The sequence below is a fragment of the Homarus americanus genome, unplaced genomic scaffold (assembly GCF_018991925.1).
Source record: "Homarus americanus isolate GMGI-L3 unplaced genomic scaffold, GMGI_Hamer_2.0 scaffold53225, whole genome shotgun sequence".
Lineage (NCBI taxonomy): Eukaryota > Metazoa > Arthropoda > Malacostraca > Decapoda > Nephropidae > Homarus > Homarus americanus.
In genome coordinates, this window is record NW_024750875.1 from 1,006,976 (window position 1) to 1,029,866 (window position 22,891).

At 39.0% G+C, this 22,891-nt stretch overlaps 1 protein-coding gene across 4 annotated transcripts; it reads left to right on the forward strand.

The window, feature by feature from the left end:
• Window positions 1-1,501: 1,501 nt before the first annotated feature.
• On the forward strand, window positions 1,502-19,268 carry LOC121854487. Of its 4 annotated transcripts, XM_042349171.1 has the most exons (4): window positions 1,502-3,178; window positions 14,634-14,767; window positions 15,745-16,164; window positions 18,716-19,268. In XM_042349171.1, the coding sequence occupies exons 2-4, from the start codon at window positions 14,642-14,644 to the stop codon at window positions 19,094-19,096; spliced, it is 927 nt and encodes a 308-aa protein (XP_042205105.1). In that variant the 5' UTR covers window positions 1,502-3,178; window positions 14,634-14,641; the 3' UTR covers window positions 19,097-19,268. The 4 variants fall into 4 exon arrangements, with proteins under 4 accessions (XP_042205105.1, XP_042205103.1, XP_042205106.1 ...); XM_042349172.1 differs by lacking the exons at window positions 1,502-3,178; window positions 18,716-19,268 and adding an exon at window positions 16,830-17,715 and having other exon boundaries at window positions 14,089-14,767; XM_042349170.1 differs by lacking the exon at window positions 1,502-3,178 and having other exon boundaries at window positions 14,098-14,767.
• Window positions 19,269-22,891: the final 3,623 nt, after the last annotated feature.

A 22,891-nucleotide genomic window follows, 5' to 3' on the forward strand; every position in this document is an offset into this window, starting at 1 on the left:
AACTTTATCTATATCCCTTTATTGATTCCTTTCACCCACTTAAATACTTCTATCATATCTCCCCGCACTCTTCGTCTTTCTAGGAATGCAAGTTAAGTTTCTTTAACCTATCCTGATATGGAAGGTTTCTAAGTCCCGGAATCATTTTTGTCATTCTTCGCTGCACCGACTCTAGTGAATTTATATCCATTCTATAATAGGGGCACCAGAACTGAACCGCATAATCGAGGTGCGGCCTGACTAGCGCAAGATATAGTTGCAATAAGACCTCTGCACTCTTGTTACTTACACTTCTAGATATAAAACCCAATACTCTGTTTGCCTTATTTCGAACATTAACGCACTGTTTTCTAGGCCGTAGGTCCGGGCTTACAAGTACCCCTAGGTCTCTTTCACAAGTCGACTTCTCTAGGTTGATGTTGTTCAGGCTGTATACATTATAAGTATTTGTTCTTCCAATATTAAGTACGCTGCACTTGCTGGTGTTGAATTTCATTTGCCATTCTTCAGACCACCCCTGCAGTTTATTTAGATCCTCCTGTAATGCATTTGCATCGTGCCCTGAATTAATTTGCCGCCCTATTTTGGTGTCATCCGCAAATTGTGTGTAAAGGAGGCAGAAAGTCAGATCAGCAACCTGGGACTTGGTCACAATTTTCGTGATGCCATATAGTAGCAGGGTCTACTATTAGACAATACATTATGCTTCCAATATCTTCCCAGGCAGTCGTACCTCCCTGTTTGGTAGCTGCCTACTACCTCTATATATATATATATATATATATATATATATATATATATATATATATATATATATATATATATATATATATATATATATATACTGTATATGATGGCATTGCACGTAGGTTAGGTCTCATTTATTTAACTAACTATTGACACCACAACATACCGACATCATTTCTCACTATTGATATTTGTATTTATTATTTTTGTATTTATTTATGGCTCTTTATTATTACAGGGGTACTTTTATTTATAAGTTTTATAATTTATTATTATCATTATTATTATTATTATTATTATAACATTTACGCCCCCCAGGCCCCGATGTGGGTCAGTGACCTGTGCCCGGGTGGGTTAATCCCCATAAAAAAAGAAGAAAAAGAAGCTTTTCATCTCATGTTCAGCGACACAAAATAAAATATTCCATGAAAATATGAATAATGAATACAAGTTAAATGATTTAATGACACGATCTTATACGGTTCAATCCATAAGTTGTACAACGAACCTTAGAGAATCCTGCTAGCCTCGTGTGAGGCTAGTGTTAGTAGCCAGACAGCATTATTTTATATAATTTATCATTATCTTAGGTCTTATTTAAAATATATATATATATATTTACTGAGGTGTCGTAACTGCCAAAACATTTTTATATAACAACTATAACAAAAATATATTCAATCAACTCGTAGGTAAAGTTGATGATAATATAAGGAACCTGTAATATATACTGTACGATAACTGCATGACACCAGTTACCATGTGGAGAAATACAGTACTCCACCACGCTCAGCCGATACGTGTATACACAGCGGTGTATTACCACTGGTCACTTATTTACTCTTTGCTAAAAAACGTCGAGTTTATAGTGTTGTGTGAAGTTTAAGATCGGTGATAATATGCGTAGTTGTGAGAAAGACCTGCGATTGGTAGTGAGAGTTAGAGAGAAGTAAACAACCGTCGTAAGAATGGCTGGAGCTCCAGACACGACTCTCTTATCGCTGGAAAATGCTTACGAAATGCTGAACGCCCCTTTGACTACCTTGGTTACTGAAACTAACAGTTGTGACGATAATTATACTTCAAATGTCTGTAGTGAAGGTCAGTCATGCCAGAAAGAAACAACTATGCAGCCAGTTCAGTGCCACCTGGCACCAGCAGTGAATCAGTCAACAAATGTGTCATGGGGGCAGGGTAACTATCATACTGATGGAACAGGATTTGGTATTGGTAAAGAACATATTAACCATAACTTCCCTTCCGGCAATACAAAACTAGAGACATATTTAGTAAATATTGTGCCTCAAACAGCAATAATTCCTACAGCGTATCCAGCAGGTATGTCTCACACTGTGCCTCAAACAGCTCAAGCTCAAGCATTTAATTTTGTAGGAGACCAGTTACAGCCTCACACACAGCTCCTGCATAATGCTGTAATTTCAGGCGGAGATACAAAGGCTCTGTCCAACGATGCATCGACAGTTACTGTCGATCAAACCTCGGGAAACAAGATTATGAATTGTAAGTTAGATAATGGAAAATCAGGAAGCCAAGCCTTAAATTACGTTGAAGACGACACTGTGTGTAATCTAAATTCGGTGAACCTGGAAGATTTTCAGAATTTTGTTTACCACATGCAGAAAATAGGTGGGAGTAAAGCATTTAGCACCATCGAAAATGCTGCTGAGCAAGCAGTTCATTCACCATTTGAAACACTAGGAAGTCATGAAAAATACACAGAAAAAGAAGTTTGTCAATTCGGATCTTTAAGTTGTGTTAACATCCCAAATGATGACCTGGGAGCTATGTGTGCTGACTCATTTATACAACAGTCCTCTGATACTTCTCAACCTAACACTGCACAGCCCAAAGATGGAACAGTCAACTGTATTGACGATCACTTAGACTCAACCGGAAAATGTACAAATAGTGTTGAAATAAATACACAAAATATATTAGAGGAACGACTCCAAGTTGCAGACAACACTGGTACCTTACTTGTCTTGCAGTCAATGGATTCCCAAGTGAGGGAAACTAAAGACATTAGGGAGAGTGCGGACATCATTCAGCCTACTATAAACTCAGAACCACCAATTGCTATTAACTGCATGAGTGGGACGAACATGGCAAAAGGGTCATTACGTCGTCGTAAGAGGAAACTACCCTCAACAAGAGAAAAGCTGTACGATCATCTGGTACCTTACGAAGATGAAAACCAGGAAAGAAAGAGACTAGATGCTATCAGGGCCAAGAAAAACAGAGAAAAAAACAAGAAGTTGATAGACCACCAGGCGGCTACCATAAGACAACTACAGGCAGAGAAAGACAGTATGGCTAAGGTGATTGAAGGACAGCGTCAACACGAGAAGACTCTTCTGAATTACATAGAAGAAAATTGCGGCATCACCTTCCTTCCTTATTGTAGTGTCAAGTAAGTTTACCTCAAAGTTTATAATGTCCTCGTATGTCTTGAAAATTCACAAATTTACAAAAAAAAATTCCGGAACATCCGATACTGAAATGAAATCATGAAAGGGGCAAATGTATGTGTAAATGCTTCTGTTCCCAAGTTTGTGTTTCACAAAATAATCAGGTTGGAGAATTTCAATTTAATCTAAATTAAACATAGTTTTATAAATTTTGTAATGTACTGTATATAAACACATACCAGTACTAATAATTTGAACTCATAAACCAGCAAAAAATGTGACAATTTAAGTGGATGATTTACTATCTGACTTTCTACCTCATTTATACACCTACAGTGATTTATTTGCACACACACATCTATATATATATATATATATATATATATATATATATATATATATATATATATATATATATATATATATATATATATATATATATATATATATATATATATAAGCAAATAAATCACTGTAGGTTATGCTCACAAATTTGGTATGGCAATAGGTAATCCACTCTCACCAGTATTAGGCAACCTATATATGGAATTCTTTGAAAAGAAACTATTAAGTAATATTTTACCACCTTCAGCAGTCTGGTTTAGATATGTAGATGATGTATTATGTCTCTGGCCATGTAATGAGGACCTAAAAGCTTTCCTGCCACAACTTAGTAACTTAGCCCCCTCGATCAAATTCACTGTGGAATTAGAGCAAGACTAAATTGTTATTCCTAGAATGTGTGATCCACAGAATAGGTAACACCTTTAAGTTCAGTATTTATAGAAAACCTAATAATGTGTGTTTATACATTCATTATTATTCTGCCCACCATAATAGAGTCAAACAGTCAGTATTTTCATCAATGTTTATATGTGCTTTGAGAATTTGCAGCCCGGAATTCATTGATGAGGAATATAAATATATCTATAATATTGGCTTGAACCTTAAATACCCTAGATCTTTCATAGACAAATGCCTGAACATTACTAAGAAATCTTTTTATAGAACTGATCCCAAGCCCACCCATGACCATAAGAATCTCTTAGTATTACCATTTCACAAAAATTTCTCTCAAATTCCTTTACAACTAAAAACCTGGAACGTCAATGTGGCATTTAAAAACTCATGCACTGTTCAACAAATGTTAATCAAGAACTCCACCAATAATACAAATGGCTGCATTTATAAAGTCCCTTGCAAGGAATGTAATAAGTTTTACTTAGGCCAAGTAGGTAAAGATCTTGTAACTAGACTTAAACAATATAAATACAGTGTTAGGACAGGCCAGGAATCCAATGCTCTGTTCGTTCATTTGAGGGATAATAAACATTGCATTGACTGGGATAATGCCTCCTCAATATTACCTTGTAATTCAATTGACAGTAGGAACATCATAGAATCTAGTCTCATTAAACATACCGAATCCGTTAACATGAATTTGAGTAATGGTATGTACAAATTGGACAATTTTGTAATTAAGAAGATTTGTAACCAGGTGAGAAGGTTGGGTCAGTTTTTCCTCTGACCTGACTACCGACCGCTGCGGTGCTTTTGTAAAGATTAGTAGGGTCATTACCTATACTTGACCTCTGTGGACTTGTTCTAACCCTCCTCTGTATATATATCAGAAAAGAGGATGTTCTTAAGAAGATAAATAAACTAAAGAAAACAAAATCCCCAGGGCCGGATGAAATTTTCCCTCCAGTCTTGAAAGAGTGTAGGGAACAGATTAGCGGACCCCTCGTAAACTTATTTATAAAATCATTAGACACCGGAGTTGTGCCAGACTTGTGGAAACAGGCAAATGTAGTACCCATATTCAAAAAGGGAGACAGAGCATCAGCGCCAAATTACCAGCCGATCAGTTTGACGTCAGTTGTGGGGAAATTTCTTAAATCAATTATAGCAGATAGCACCTGATCGCATCTAGAGAAAAGGCTGAAAAGCAAATTAATCTACGACTCTCAACATGGGTTTACAAAGGGAAAATCTTGTCTAACAAATCTGCTAACGTTTTTTAGGAAAGTCTTCGAGGTAGTAGATAATGACGAAAATTACGATGTTATTTACTTAGACTTTAGCAAAGCATTTGACAGAGTACCGCATCAGAGGCTTCTGAGAAAAATTAAGGCTCATGGTATCGAGGGGAAAGTTTTAAATTGGATAAAATCATGGCTCACCGATAGAACGCAGAGGGTCAGCGTAGATGGCGTTAAATCTGAGTGGGGCCGTGTAACCAGTGGGGTTCCCCAGGGGTCAGTACTAGGCCCACTCTTGTTCATTATCTACATAAACGATTTAGATACTGGGATCAGCAGTGACATAAGCAAGTTTGCGGATGACACCAAAATAGGGCGACAAATTAATTCAGGGCAGGATGCAAATGCATTACAGGAGGATCTAAATAAACTGCAGGGGTGGTCTGAAAAATGGCAAATGAAATTCAACACCAGCAAGTGCAGCGTACTTAATATTGGAAGAACAAATACTTATAATGTATACAGCCTTAACAACATCAACCTAGAGAAGTCGAATTGTGAAAGAGACCTAGGGGTACTTGTAAGCCCGGACCTACGGCCTAGAAAACAGTGTGTTAATGTTCGAAATAAGGCAAACAGAGTATTGGGTTTTATATCTAGAAGTGTAAGTAACAAGATTGCAGAGGTCTTATTGCAACTATATCTTGCGCTAGTCAGGCCGCACCTCGATTATGCGGTTCAGATCTGGTGCCCCTATTATAGAATGGATATAAATTCACTAGAGTCGGTGCAGCGAAGAATGACAAAAATGATTCCGGGACTTAGAAACCTTCCATATCAGGATAGGTTAAAGAAACTAAACTTGCATTCCCTAGAAAGACGAAGAGTGCGGGGAGATATGATAGAAGTATTTAAGTGGGTGAAAAGAATCAATAAAGGGGATATAGATAAAGTTCTTATAATATCCGAGCAGGATAGGACTTGGAGCAACGGATTCAAGTTGGATAAGTTTAGGTTTAGGAGGGAGATAGGAAGAAACTGGTTCACAAATAGGGTGGTGGACGAGTGGAACAAGCTTAGCAACTTTGTAGTAAGTGCGGGAACTCTGGAAAGTTTCAAAAGGAGGCTGGATAGATTCATGGATGATAGAGAGTGGTAGTAACTCTCGACAGGAGCTGCCATGCACAGGCCAACCGGCCTATTGCAGACTCCTTGTTTTCTTATGTTCTTATATAACTTGTTCTGCACTTCTATTTTAGTCTGTACTCACCCCTGAAGATGTGAATTACACGAAAGCGCTTGGTTACTTCGTGTTTTCTTTTTCCTTGTGGTTATCAGCATATACCTGGATCACGCGCACCTACAGTGATTTTATTGCATATATATATATATATATATATATATATATATATATATATATATATATATATATATATATATATATATATATATATATATATATTGTAAGAATGTCATGAGTTTCCCACCACTTGAGAGTTCCCGCTAATTTTAAGCCAATAGTATGAAGGCCTTAGGCCTGTCTTCGACCAATGAGAAAGCCTATGAGGCGTGTCGTCATGAAAGTTGTGGCGTCTTTTGTAGGCTGAGTTGGAATTTTGTGTAGGGAGGTGTGGGACGTCTGTGGTGGCGACTTGGCACGTATTTTGGTGTATTCTATTTGGTAAATCCTTAAGTTCCCATTTGTTGTGAGATACGTGGTCCCCGTTTAACTAGCTAGGACCATAGGTTTATTATTTTGAAGTGTAGATTCACAATGAAAACGTGGATAAGATAAATCTCGATAAAACCACACAAGAAAGGGGAATCAGTGGAGCACCTAAGCTTTCGTCTTTATTCAAGACATCATCGGAGGCAACTGAATTACAAAGACTGAGAGAGAGCTTATGTACACAGGGTGACCTTAAAAAGCATTGGCCTTATTTTGTTCGCATGAACAATCTTCCATTATGTTAACGAATCCCAATGTTATCCACATTAGGGCAAACGTCTTATTCGGATGATAAAAATTACCGTTTATCATTTGCCCTTTGGATAATTGCAGCAAAGCGGTAATTCTCATGTATATTAATCCCATCTCGAAAGTTAAATCAAGTGAATGCAGGATTTTTCAGTAAGAGCCCAGCCTCCGAGGGGGAGGTGTGGGTGAAGAATGATGAAGAAAATACTGAATTATGTTAAATAAACTTTCTGGTGAAATATATCAAAATTCAACTCAATGGTTTTATAGATTTTTTCAATGCATATGCTGTTGTGATATATACGCACACTGTATAATGCTTATAAGAATAATAGCAAAACAGCTATATCTTGATTCATTTCCTTTAGTAAATTTCTGACCTGCGAAAGATGATCATACATATGATTATAATAGACACACGTGAATAGCTTCGTAGATACAAAAGTTAAAACTTACCTAGGTTAGGCATAATTTGGCTACCATACGATGGTAAGCGGCGTCTTAAATGAACGAAAGCCAATTTTACCATTCACGAATTAATTTCCGCTACGGTGTAACAATAAAAATATTCTTATTTTAGAAAATAAAACACCAATTGCTTGCTTTTTAAATCTTAATTGACTATTAAAAAGAAATCGTTTTATTTGATAAAGTCTTCAGTACAAACAAACCTGTAATTTTTAAAAGAAACATTTGTTTTTCAACAGCACCAAGTGAGGTGGACTACTGTACAGTAGAAGTTGTCATCATCACCTATCTCTGGAGGTCGTGATCCCCTTCAGCAGCCTTCAAGATGGAAAACAAAACAAGAGAGCATCAGCGGATACTTCATGTGTAGATTGAGTGTTGTTCTTACATGGTTTCATTTTTAATGGACAAATTACTCCTCCTGCTTTGAAAAATATAACCACGCGAAGATTGGGCACCCCATATTATTTCTCGTGAGGATTAAACACCCTAACACTAACATAACGTAAAATAACATAAAGCAACGTAACGTAAACTAATGTAAAATCCATGTAAAGGTGCAGCTGATTGGCTTGGTATAATGGCAGGAGAAGGGAATATTACAGCTCTTCCTGATTTTAAAAACATTTCATAATCAATAGCAGTTTGTTTCACTTCTAACCTCTCGTCACCATCTAGCATAAATCTATAGCCCCACGGGACAAGAGAAATGGGTTTTACATGATTAGTCTTTGAGACAACTATGTATTGCACATTAACTTACTCATCATAACTTGGGATAGCTATACTCTTTATGGTCTTCCTCAGCTTTTTTTTCCATCCTCTGGGATACAATGGCCTTCATACATATGTTCTTTAGTTGAATATGTGCTTTTCATAACTTTCCCATTACGGAGTTCAACCTGGGAGCAAGATAAGCGACAGTACAGGAAATATCATGGAAGGTACGAAAACGTTATCGGTTTGAATCTTAAAACTAATATAGTTCTCACTCAAAATATTGGAGTATTTATTCACCAATTCCAAATAAACAAAACTTCCTTGAAATATCGTAAAAACTGAGCACTTAAATATTAGATTTTTACACGTAAATACTAAATAGGTGCGGTACAGTTAACCGAAGATGTCTCATCCCCACCCTCGGCCTCGTACTCGCAATTTTACCTGGCAATACTTGGTAAAGTTGGATGTAATGGTGATTGTGATTGGTGGATTTATTTTGGGCTGTATCACTGTCAGGATAAATATTGAACATACCATAGGTAGCATTTTTATAATAAACTATTCATCATTATTTTAGACCATGAGAAGTTTCCAAATGTTCGTATATTTTTTTAGATAATTAAGAAAATTTGATGTGAGAATTTTGTGGCAGCTGTGGTTGCAATTGAGCTGCTAATTCATTAATATAATTTTCTTCATTATTTAATTAAATTACGAAATTTTGGAAATATCTCATGATCTAAAATAATGATGAATAGTTTATTATAAAAATATTAACTTTATTTTGTTTAATATTTATCCTGACAGTGATTAGATTGCGTTTAAGAGACCCAGAGTGGAGTTAGTGCATATTTGGTTGACTGTACATCCAGTCAATTAAAGTTACCGCGCTCCTGAAGAAATACCAAATTAGTGGTCTGTACCATGTGAAACGCTGTGACAAGTAGAACGACCGACGTCATGTAAATTTCTCTAGATAAAGACATTGGTTGGGTTTCAAATTATATTTATTGAAATAATCATTTAACTTTGAAATCTGAAATTGTGTTTGATGTGGCTTTGAGGTACATTGTCTATGATGCCTCATACATCGTGGCGGAGGAATGCATGTCCGGAAAATATAGCCACTTTTTTCTTTACTCTGGAATGATTGAGTGATACGATTATTGAGTTAAAATAATACATCTCAAAGGGATGAGGTGATAAGTCATCCTTACCCCAGCCATATACACTGAATCTTTCCGCCTGCTCCTATCTTTCCTATATGTACAATTTGTGTTCATGAGAACCTGATGGTAATGTTTTATGTTTCACACGTTTTCCAAAACCGCCAACGTAGGAATGAGCTTTGTAGAACGCAATGATTTCTTATTTATTTTTGGTCTTAGTTATAAAGTAAGGTTAACTGAATACTTCTAAATGCAGTATAACTTTAGGCAAAATCAAATATATTTTATATTTTCATATAAAAAGTGAAAAACATATGAAACGTGACATGAACCAGCGAAAGCCGCATTGCGACCACTTATATTAACCCCGCTTCATTAAACTACCTGGTGTTATGCCTATAACACTTATGCTGCACAAAATAATTCTTGGTTTATCAATAATATTTTAGTATTTATTGAATTCCTTGAGTAGGACTGATTTTTTCATCATATTACCTTGAGCTTCGGTCAGATGTCTCATCATACCATTATACATTATACTGTATACCAGTTACAAAGTGCTAAAGACTGTATAATCTGAACAAGTGACCCTAGTGTTCGGCAGTACTGACCTGTAGTAGTCGTTTGGGAGATATACAGTGTATTTCTGTCACTACACTTAAAGAATAAACAGTTGAGGAATACAGTTCATATTGAGATTGGTATTCAGATCAGAGAACACCGTAGAAGTGGTATACGTAGTTTTAAAAGTTGAATCCCTGATGAATTGTATCGAGCAAACCAAATGACTATACTACAGGTCAGTACTGCCCAACACTGGTATACTTTATAATGTTCCGACTGGTAACACTTGCCTTTGAATATTCATTTTATGATACGGGGTTCCAAGCTTCTGCTACTCTGTTATTTAATTTTTTTGTTAAAAGTATTAATTTTAGCAGTCAATAATGTTCAGTAATGAATTTTTTTTCGTAAAGTTAGAATGTACCCAATGTTGCAGTTCATTTTATTTCTCATACTAAGGTCTTAATACTGATGCTACTGTATTCGATTTCAGGTTAAATAATATCGAAATATACCAAATAAATGTTATTGTTTATCTATACGTTGGTGCTGTCATTCTTCCTAAGTATTTTCTCCCTCAAAGAGTCAATTGGACCAGGTTTATATATTGGCTACTGAATATATGTAACGTTTAGTTTCTTGTAGGCTTATGATTTGTAAACACAGTGGCTCCCTCAGATACGTGGATTGTGATTATGGGACTGGGGTTGAATTAATTGCCACAAGTAATTTTCTATAACCACTTTAAAAGTATCCAAAAAAACAGTTACTCAAATTTATACTTTATGAGAATCTTACGAGTCACACATGACTTGTAAAATATACCTTTATGATGTTCACAGGATATAAACCTGAATGGTCCAACTTCTATCGATACGTAATACAGCAGACAGCAGAGCACCTAAAGCTTACGATATATTAAGTTATCTTGAAGTTTACAGGAAAAGGAAAATGAGAAACTTTGGTCATATAATTAGGGATGAGGAGATAATAAGTGAAATGTTAGTGGGTAAAGTTGAGGATAGGAAGGCCAGGGGAAGGTAGAGACTTGGATGAGTGAATGAAATTAAAAACTGGGTCCCCAAGAAAAATTAATGTGGAGGACTGTAGTCACCAGAGTGCCTTTGTCGACTTACATCACCGCCACCCCACGGTACTACGGCTGCCGTTTTTGTCCCCACCTAACATACACCCAGCTTCAACTGCATATGTTTTACAGGTAATTTACAGGTATTTAATTTTCCAATCACTAAGGCTTTTCCAAATATCATACGCCTCCTATCTGCATTGTGAATGGTCGCACAATATTGCAGGCAGAGCCAGTGACAATAAGCATTAGGCACAGCGGGACGCCTGCTTGCAGGGTAAGGACCGTTGGCCTGTCTAATTGTGTAGCAATTATGTTTACACAGGAGTTATAAACACAAGAACAAACTTCTGTGCCTTCCTGTTGGAACGTGTGTCATTGGCGTGACAGCAAGGGCGGCCCTTACGCTACACCTTCGAAATAAGGCAAACAGAGTATTAGGTTTTATATCTAGAAGTGTAAGTAATAAGAGTGCAGAGGTCTTATATCTTGCGCTAGTCAGGCCGCACCTCGATTATGCGGTTCAGTTCTGGTGCCCTTATTATAGAATGGATATCAATTCACTAGAGTCGGTGCAGCGAAGAATGACGAAAATGATTCCAGGACTTGGAAACCTTCCATATCAGGATAGGTTAAAGAAACTTAACTTGCATTCCCTAGAAAGACGAAGAGTGCGGGGAGATATGATAGAAGTATTCAAGTGGGTGAAAGGAATCAATAAAGGTGATATAGATAAAGTTCTTATAATATCCGAGCAGGATAGGACTCGGAACAACGGATACAGGTTGGATAAGTTTAGGTTTAGGAGGGAGATAGGAAGGAACTGGTTTACAAATAGGGTGGTGGATGAGTGGAACAAGCTTAGCAACTTTGTAGTAAGTGCTGGAACGCTGGAAAGTTTCAAAGGGAGGCTGGATAGATTCATGGATGATAGAGAGTGGTAGTAACTCTCGACAGGAGCTGCCATGCACAGGCCAACCAGCCTATAAGAACATAAGAAGAACATAAGAAAATAAGAAGTCTGCAATAGGCCGGTTGGCCTGTGCATGGCAGCTCCTGTCGAGAGTTACTACCACTCTCTATCATCCATGAATCTATCTAGCCTCCTTTTGAAACTTTTCAGAGTTCCCGCACTTACTACAAAGTTGCTAAGCTTGTTCCACTCGTCCACCACCCTATTTGTGAACCAGTTTCTTCCTATCTCCCTCCTAAACCTAAACTTATCCAACTTGAATCCGTTGCTCCGAGTCCTATCCTGCTCGGATATTATAAGAACTTTATCTATATACCCTTTATTGATTCCTTTCACCCACTTAAATACTTCTATCATATCTCCCCGCACTCTTCGTCTTTCTAGGGAATGTAAGTTAAGTTTCTTTAACCTATCCTGATATGGAAGGTTTCTAAGTCCTGAATCATTTTGTCATTCTTCACTACTACGACTCTAGTGAATTTATATCCATTCTATAATAGGAACTTAGGGCAGACACGCCAATCGAGATACTCTGTTTGCCTTATTTCGAACATTAACACTGTTTTCCCCTAGGTCTCTTTCACAAGTCGACTTCTCTAAGTTGATGTTGTTCAGGCTGTATACATTATAAGTATTTGTTCTTCCAATATTAAGTACGCTGCACTTGCTGGTGTTGAATTTCATTTGCCATTTTTCAGACCACCCCTGCAGTTTATTTAGATCCTCCTGTAATGCATTTGCATCCTGCCTGAATTAATTTGCCGCTCTATTTTGGTGTCATCCGCAAACTTGCTTATGTCACTGCTGATCCCGGTATCTAGATCGTTTATGTAGATTATGAACAAGAGCTGGCCTCGTACTGACCCCTGGGGAACCCCACTGGTTACACTGCCCCACTCAGATTTAACACCATCTACGCTGACCCTCTGCGTTCTATCGGTGAGCCATGATTTTATTCAATTTAAAACTTTCCCCTCGATACCATGAGCCTTAATTTTTCTCAGAAGCCTCTGATGCGGTACTCTGTCAAATGCTTTGCTTAAGTCTAAGTAAATAACATCGTAATTTTCGTCATTATCTACTACCTCGAAGACTTTCCTAAAAAACGTTAGCAGATTTGTTAGACAAGATTTTCCCTTTGTAAACCCATCTTGAGAGTCGTAGATTAATTTGCTTTTCTCTAGATGTGATCGGATGCTATCTGCTATAATTGATTCAAGAAATTTCCCCACTACTGACGTCAAACTGATCGGCCGGTAATTTGACGCTGATGCTCTGTCTCCCTTTATGAATATGGGTACTACATTTGCAGACTCCGAATTTTCTTTTGTTCTTATGTTCTGTATTTATACTCCTCTCTCTCTCTCTCTCTCTCTCTCTCTCTCTCTCTCTCTCTCTCTCTCTCTCTCTCTTTATATATCTTCATATATCCTTCTCTACATATTTTTTCTTATTTCACCCCTCTCTTCTCTATACCCGTCTCTCCCCTCTCTGTCATTATTCTTTTCCTTCTCTTTATTGCCCATTTTCTCTCAACTTCGTTATCCTTTTGTCTGTCTCTTTCTTCAACCCTCTCTCTCTTTATTCCTTTCACTCATTTTCCCTGTAACCTTAGTCATTCTTTCTCTTTGTGCTTCCCTCTATCTCCTTGTCTCTCCTTTCTCTCTTACCTTACATCTTTTTCCTTCTATTAATCATCATTCTCTCTTTTTATGCCTTTCTTTCTCATTATACCCATGTCTTTTTTATCCCCCTTTCCTTCTTTATCCATATAACTTTATTTCTTTTTCTTTCTTTATCTCTCTATTTCCCCCATTCCTTATCGCTCTTATTAGCCTTTTCAGCTCTCTCTCTCTCCCTCTTTCTCTCTCTCTATCCCTGTCTCTCTCTTCTCTCATTGTATTGTTTTCTCTCTCTCATCGTTAACTTTCTCTCTCCTCATCCTCTCCCTCTTTCCTTCCAGAACCCTCTTCTCCCTTTCTTCTTATCTCTCTATTTCTCTCCCTTTCTCATTAACCATTAAATCTCTCTATATTTTTTATATTTTTCTTACCCTCTATTTCTTAGTCTCAATGCTTTTACCCATCTCTCTCTTTCTCTCTATTACGTTTTAATCTAAAGTTTCATTTGCCGAAGAACAGTGGTAAGAAAAACCCACTGTACTTCATAATACGAACACATACATATCACACCACTAGTATTGTTGCCAGACTAGTATTATAATAAGAATGTTTATTAGTGATGTATATAGTATAAATATCCGTTTAATATTATCACAAGCGTTACTGTGTTTATTGATAAAGCATAAATTAAAGGACTAAACATGACTCACGTACTCTGATCACGAAAAAAACGTAACACATACTATCTTGAGCTAAATGGCAACTTGCGCACAACTGGCAACACAGCTCGACTCCCATCCATGCTCAGTAGAAAACATCTGGCTCCAAGGAAAACTACTGATTCATTGCTAAGCTATATTCTTGATATAAACTACTCTTGTGTTATCTCAGATACCAAAATGGAGGAATCTATTGATTCAGACTGTGATGAAGTCGTAGCCGTTTATGAGCGCAAAGGGAGTCTGCCAAAGGACAACAGAAAAAACAAGAACAACCTGTTTGACATGCACCCTAAATCTATTAAGGTAAGACTTTGTAAAAAAATGCCAAAACACTAATCCAACCCATCAACCCATCTGCTCAGGAGAAACTATCACCCACCACTGACAGACCACACTTGCTGACTTGTTTTTTTTATCTTACTGTAGGATGTGTCTAGCGGAGATTACAGATTATCAAAATATATCTTGCGCTCGTGAGATCTCACTTGGATTACGCAGTTCAATTCTGGTCACCTTATTACAGAATGGATATGGAATCCTTGGAAAGAATTCAGAGGAGACTGACAAGACTAATCCCGGGCATTAGGAACCTTGAGTACAGAGACAGGTTAAAGCTTCTTAATTTGCACTCCCTCGAGAGACATAGAGTGAGGGACGATATGACAGAGGTGTATAAGTGGAAGTGAGGGCTGAACAAAGGTGACATTACAAAGGTACTCAAACTACCCAACCAGGAGCGAACTTGTAACAATGTTTTAAATTAAGAACATAAGAATGGAGGAAACTGCAGCGGGCCTATTGGCCCATACTGGGCAGTCCCATTTACACCCAACCCCTATTGCTCATATAAGCATCCAACCTATGTTTGAAGCTATCCAGCGTATTCGAGTTAATGATGATATTTGGTAACTTGTTCCATTCATCCACTATTCTGTTACCAAACCAGTGTTTATCTATTTCGCGCCTAAATCTAAATTTGTCTAATTTAAAACCATTGTTACGAGTTCGCTTCTGGTTGGATAGTTTGAATACCTTTGTAATGTCCCTTTGTTCAGCCCTGACTTCAATTTATACACCTCTATCATATCGCCTTTCACTCTACGTCTCTCGAGGGAGTGCAAATTAAGATACTTTAACCTGTCTCTGTACTCAAGGTTCCTAATTACCCTGAGGAATCTGGCATGAAACCATTAATCAACGACAGACCAAGATTATTAGTAAACATTTTCTTCCATGCCATATCAGATATTTTATCATTCATTGTTGTTTGTTTTTTCCAGGAACAAGTGAAGTCTGATTTAGATCGCCAGCCCTCAACTTCTGCGGCCAGCGAGTATGTGGATGGACAGGGGTCAACATCATCACAGCCAAATGTGTCCATGAAAAGAAAATCCAATGACAAAGCAAATAACCAAAAACCACGGAAAAGAAATAAAAAAATGGAAAAAGAAATGGAGATAAAGGAGCTGAGAGAAAAAATTCACCACAAAAACATACACAAACAAAAACAGCAAGGCATCATTCTTGGTATACGAAAGAATGACCGTAATTGGCGGACAAAATTGGATAACAGGGTGAAGAATATTGAAGAACATATGCTTTGTTCTGGAAAATGTTCGAGATCTACTGAAACAAACAGCAATGACCAATATTTTAATAAAAGAACTCACAGCACCGTTAACACCATTCCTCCGGCTAAGGTAAGTTAATCTATAAAGTGTTTGTTTTTCCATCTACTTTGATGAATTTAATCTTTAAGAATTATGAAGCAGGTCAGTTTAAATGATTCCAGTTCAAGACTTTCGGGAAAAAAAAAATTCATACTTAGTTTATCTTTTACCAATTGTTAATGCATTTACCTGTGTATATTTCTCAAGTAATTTTGTGCCTCAGATCTCCATGTCATATATTCATGCTACTTTTTGGAAATATTTTTACCTTACGCTCTATCACTCTCTCCGCCACTACTACTTCAGCCCCATGATCCACTCACCCAAGCTCTTCTCGTTATGCCTACTCATTTCTTGGGTTAACCAATCGCGACTTCTCGTCCTTTTCAGGCCCTTCGTAATTATACCTCCTAACATCTGATCAGTATATTTATACCCATGCTTGTTTAACATTTCATTTAGCTCTAACATGACGTCATAGAATTTAGCAGACTATCATTAGGTTTCTGTTGCCTGTTTATTAGGCTATGATTGACTGTGACTGGATTCACTTGGAGCATGTATGCCTGCTTCTAATAGCCTGTTAAATCTTCTATACTTTACCACTCCCTGTTTGCATTATATACACGATCCGCCGCAGGTCCCACGAGATTCCGCACTACAAAGTTTATCTTTTCTTCCTCTTCCTCGTCCAGCTGCCTGAGGGCTTGGTCGACCTCTCTCAACCACCTGCCCACCCCCTGCCCTGTTTTACCGTCGAACTTAGTACTGGTCAGCTCCGCCTAGCACCCAGCTTTCGCTCTGGCATTTTGTTCTCTTATTTCGCCTGTCATTTCTTATGAGCTGTGCGTGATACCCTGTTTCTTACATCTCCCAACTGGGCTAGGCGTGTTTGGTGTTTTCTCTAACTCTTCCATGTGTGGCTGATGCTCCCTTAGTTTGACACCCTGGCCCTCCCTTGTTTCCTCAGTATGTGTCTAATACCCCCACTTTTACTGTTCTCTGTGTGATTGGTGCTCTATTCTTAATTGTTCCATGGGTGACTGATGGTCCACATTCAATCGAACAACCTGACATTCATGCATCTTCCTTTCCCGCCTACTGTCATTCTCCAAAATTGTCTTCATTTCCCTCAAATTTTCACCGAGGGTCTACTCCATCTGCCTCAGGTGATCCCTGTAATCTCTCTCCATCTGTAGTACTCGTACCTCTAGCTGTGCAGTCTTTTGGCTGTCTCCCTTCTACCCAGGTACATCCCTACTATTACTAGCATGTAACCAGCCCCTGCAACAATAAATAGAACTGAAATTTAAATCCCAACAATTTATACCCAAACCATGATTGCGACTAATCTCCCAATCACTGAACTACTTGCCACTTAACCACGCTCTGCTATCACCTGTTACATGTCCAACCGTGGTTGATACAGACGTTCAGCTGTCGACCATATCAGGGAAGTGGGCAGCCAACCTTAAACTACCACCTCACATCAGCTTCTTATGTTCCCCCTCCCCACCAAGCGACTCACTGATGCCCCTGTTCATTAATAATAATAATAATAATAATAATAATAATAATAATAATAATAATAATAATAATAATAATAATAATAATAATAATAATAATAATAATAATAATAATAATAATTAACGGTTTATTGAAAGAGCTTGGCAGTCAGAAGGCTGAAAATATTCAGTTACATATTTGGGGAATGGGTTTCGAATTGCAAATAATATACAAGTAACATAAGAGATACAAATAAGATATATAATAACTAGATGGGGAAAAGCTCAAACTACAGTGCATTTCAACATAGTAACAGTGCAAGAAGTAGTATTTACTGGGAGTGAATACACTGGTTTATTACAAGTTATTGATAATTTTTACAATGGTTGGGACTGGGCTGTTCTTATACCGATCAGTTCGTGCACGTATGGGCTGGATGCGGTTGTGGTGCCGAACAGCAATTCTCGGGCTAGGGATCTCAGGTGGTAGTAGGAGCCGGTGTCGAGGATGGTGTAGAAGCTTCTTACCAAATTTGCAGATGAGGTCGTGGTGATGGTCAGTGAGAGTCGAAAGGGTCATTGTGTTGAGCGCTTCTTGATATGTGGAGTAGGAAGGGGAGAGAATAATCTTGCATGCCCTCTTTTGCACTTTTTCTAGGTGTTTACGTTGTGTGGCATTTAGGGAGGAAGACCAGGTAGGGGAGGCATAGGTGAGCTTGGGAAGTATGAATGTTGTGTAAACACTGAGGAGCTCGGGTGCAGGAACTCCGAGGGACTTGAGTCGGCGGAGGAGGTGGAGACGGAAACTGGAGGATTTGACAACTTCACTGACGTGTGGACGTCTTTTGGACATGTAACAGGTGATAACAATAAAGTATTAGAGATTGCACACGAAATTAACATCATTCTGTTCACTGGATGTTTCATTTACCTCCCTACGGTTTCATCTCACTCCTACCAAACCTGTCAGGTGCTGTATATTTTTTTCAAATCGTAATTTCTTTAAATACCTGTATAGGATGTTCACACTTATTATTATTTTCATTATTAAGGGCCATTTCCAAATATAATTTCAGGAAAATATGGCGTCAGGGAGTGGGAGCGCCCTGACAACACCTATAGTGACCGTTCCAATACAAACAACGCATAATCAATCACCAGTCAGAAGTGCAACGGAAGGAAAGAGGGAGGAAGAGAGAGCCAAGAAAGAAAAAGAAAGATTGAGATCACAATTAAATCGGAAGAACGAGAAAGAGGCGATTAAAGACCTAGATAAAACCATTAGAGAACTCGAGGAGGAGGACAGGAAGCTTGACGTGGATATTGGGCACTTTGAAGGCATTGTGGAAGGGCTGCGTGAAAGAGACCTAACATTCAATGATATTCTGGCTGGACGGATAGATACACTGGAAATTTTTGTCCTGGCTATATCTCCAGATAGCCAAACTGTTGAATGAAATTCGTATGATGTTCCTGCCCTTTTAACCATCTCCTGAAGCCGTCTATTGTCTCAATCAGTGGGGACGCCGCACAACCATATCATGGAGCCCACAAAGGTTTATTAGAAAATAATGAATTATTTGGAATTATTTGTAAGAGGGAAATTAATGAAAATTTGTAATAACTTGATACAACTGTATTTACCCCAGACCGGGCCCAGAGAGAGAGCCAGCCTTCTCACTGGGGTAAATATACACATCCTGTCCAAGAGTAAATGTAAAAAGTATGTAAATGGCAACAGTTAGACGTGTAAAACTGCTAATAACTGTACAGTATATATGAGATTTTTTTATTTTGAATGTAGATCCAAAGTGTTGGTGCTCACCACTATATTTTCAATGATAAATGCGGCCTAGAGCCTACAAAAGCTTGGGGTCCACTGCTCAACTAAGTATTATGTTTCTGAAAGTGGACCACAGAGGTATGACTGCCTGATAGGGATAGTGTGGCTACGGCGCACTGTATAGCACAGTTTGTCATTCGCCAGTGCTACTAAAATAGATTCCAGACGGTGAAGAATCAAAGCGGCAACGTCGGGACAGAGGGCAAACATCTCAATAGAAATATATACAGGGTGTCCCATAAATTTCAATACATAGGAAAAATAAATTTTATATGAAAATCCATTTTTATTTATATAATATGCTCTACATGACTACCATTCTGTTGAAAACACTCTTCAATGCGTGTCCTCCACTGCTGAAGAACACGTTCAAGCACAGCTGGAGTTATGCTTGTAATGGCGTTGGTGATATGTTGTATGGAAACTTATGGGACACCCTGCTAGTTCATACGCTGATAGCTGGTACTATATTTTTTTTATTCTTTGTCCTTTAATGAGCATGATAATAAATGAACAAATACCGGCGAGCTAGCTAATAACGACAGAAAATGAGCAATAATCTGAATAAATATTTTTCAATAGTTTTTACCACCGAAAATTTAAACATGATACCCGAGGCAACGACTATATACAGAGATAGTGAAGAAAATAGATTAAGTGAGAGAGTAGTGACTAGTAATGATGTTAGTAAGCAAATAGAATAGCTAAAGCCGAATAAGTCTCCAGGTCCCGATGAGATATTTACCAGAGTATTACGGAATGTAAGGAAGAGCTTAGTATGCCCTTAGCAAATTTGTTGAACATGTCCTTAAAAACGGGTGTACAGTAGTACCAGAATCCTGAATCCTGGAGATCGAAAGTAATACCGATTTTCAAGAAGGGAGACAGATCACTATCCTCTAACTACCGTCCAATCAGTTTAACATCAATTGTAGGCAAATTACTGGAAGCAATAATTTCAAACTGTTCGAAATCACCTGGAAAAGCACAAGTTGATCAATGATTCCCAACATGGCTTCACAAGCGGGCGGTAAGGGCTGTAACGAGCGGGATGGTTGTCTGCCGCTCGTTTGCTAGGGTGGGTAGATGGAGGTGAGAAGGTCACTGCTGCTTCGTCACACATCAGACACTACCCAGCCAGCACCACAGCTGCACTTCCCCACTGTTCGTTCAAACTTTGGTTGCGTGCTCATCTGAGGCTCCTGGGGCACGTGGGCTGATTCCCCAGACCTAAACTATTTGGCTGTCAATCTCCAGACACCTGCTTCAGCTACTACCGCGGCTGCCCCGTCATCGCCACTTCCTTCACGCCCAATCCACCGTCCGTGCCCTCTCGAAGGTTAGTGTCGCCGATTATTTAGGTCGTGTTGACTAGTTCCCTGTTGTTAGGTGCTACCTGCGTTGTCCCTATTTCATTGGTTGGTCTAATGTGGTAAGAGCGCCCATTAAATTTGCTAGTGTTCTCATTGGTAATGTTCCCGGAGTTCGTGACTAACGACCAGGAACTCTCCTCGCCACCAGCGCAAGTCTCCTCGCCACCAGCGCCAGTCTCCTCGCTACCTAACCACACCACCTCGCCACCTGCCGACGTCGCCTCGCCACCCTCACCTCCAGCAAAGGTCTTAGCTGTGGAGATACGGTCGGCGGAAGTGAAACGACTGTATCCCCTGGTTCTTCTGAAATTGCAGCCACTGACTGTGACGCCCAAGGAGTTCGCCAAGCTTCAAGACTCGTGTACCACTCTGACGTGGGTGAGGGAGAAGGTGACTTCCGGGGAGGAGGATCAGGCTAGAGATGAGTCTGTTTACAAGTTTGTTTGTATTAATGGTCTGTTACAGAGGTCTTGTGTGTCATCCAAGCAACCAGCCAAAGTAGGTCGGTTTTTACTGGTTGTCCCTGTTGATTGTCGTAGTAACATTCTCTCTGTAGCTCACGAGAGCTCTCTAGCAGGACACTGTTCTCGTAGGAAGACTTATATGAAGGTTGCTGGTCAGTTTTACTGGCCAGGTATGAGAGCGGATATTAGAGTCTTTTGTAGGAGTTGTGATCAGTGCCAGCGTATGTCCGCCAAGGGTAGAGTCCGTCCTGTTCCTCTTAAACACTTACTGTCATTACAGAGCCATTTTTCTCGGGTAGCCATAGATTTTGTTGGACCGTTCTCACCCCTTCCTCTAAGAAGCCTAAATTATATCAAGCTTATTTGTTAAGGAAATATAATTGCAGGGCCCACATTAACTTTGCTTGTGTCCTTGACGACGTTCCTAAGCTGGAGTCAGTGGAGGCACGACCCTGCAAGAGTTCCTGTGAAGTTCAGGCGCCAGACTCGGATGATCTCGATTGCCAGTTACCGATAACGCCGGACAGGATAGAAAAATCCTCTACGACTGGCAATGGGCCCAAACTTAAACCTGGACTGAAGTGGATCCCACGTGCAGTTCCTTGATACGGCCTTACGATATTTGCATATCAAGTTACCACTTATTCTTTTTAATGTGACCATTCTCTATTCTTTATCTTGCTCTGTATATTTAACCATTTGTTGTAGGATCGTTATATGTTTTGTTGTACTAATCTTAAGTTTTAATCTACCTTACAGTAGATTTTTGTTGGGGGAGCTGTGTAAGGGATGTAACGAGCGGGATGGTTGTCTGCCGTTCGTTTGCAGCCCCACTAGATGGGGGGGGGGGTGTAGACGAAGGTGACAAGGTCACTGCTGCTTCGTCACACATCAGACACTACCCAGCCAGCACCACAGCTGCACTTCCCCACTGTTCGTTCAAACTCTGGTTGTGTGCTCATCTGAGGCTCGTGGGCTGATTCCCCAGACCTTCACTATTTGGCTGTCAATCTCCAGACACCTGCTCCAGCTACTGTCGCGGCTGCCACGTCATCGTCACTTTCTCCACGCCCTATCCACCGTCCGTGCCCTGGCGTCTCTCCTGTGTGGCAAGACATCGCCCACCAATGCCAAGTGAGGAAGCTGCCCTTGACCTTCCCCCTGAGAGTGGACCACCACGTCAACGGAACATTCCACCGGGCTACAGCCGCAGGAAATATCTGTACTTTGTTTGGCTCCCGTAATTGTTTGACTCCCGTAAGTGATTGACTCCCGTAAGTGATTGACTCCATTAAATGTTTGATTCCCGTAATTGTTTATTTGATATTTGTGTGAGTGGTGTCAATTATTGTGATTATTTTCAAAGTAAAGATATGTTAATCTCTAACAGTTTTTTGTTACCCTTGGAAACCCATGGTTCTTGACTTTCCTTTTACAAGATCCTGATTAGGTTGGCAAGGGATTTATATCCCAAAGTCCAAGCCTTTACAAGGACGCTCATGTCTAACTAATCTATTAACATTGTTTTCAGTTGTTTTCGAATCAGTGAACGATGGGCACGACTATGATGTG

Bases quoted from the DNA above. Each gene is read 5' to 3' on its own strand.
- LOC121854487 (XM_042349169.1), top strand. From the start codon at position 1,716: ATGGCTGGAGCTCCAGACACGACTCTCTTATCGCTGGAAAATGCTTAC.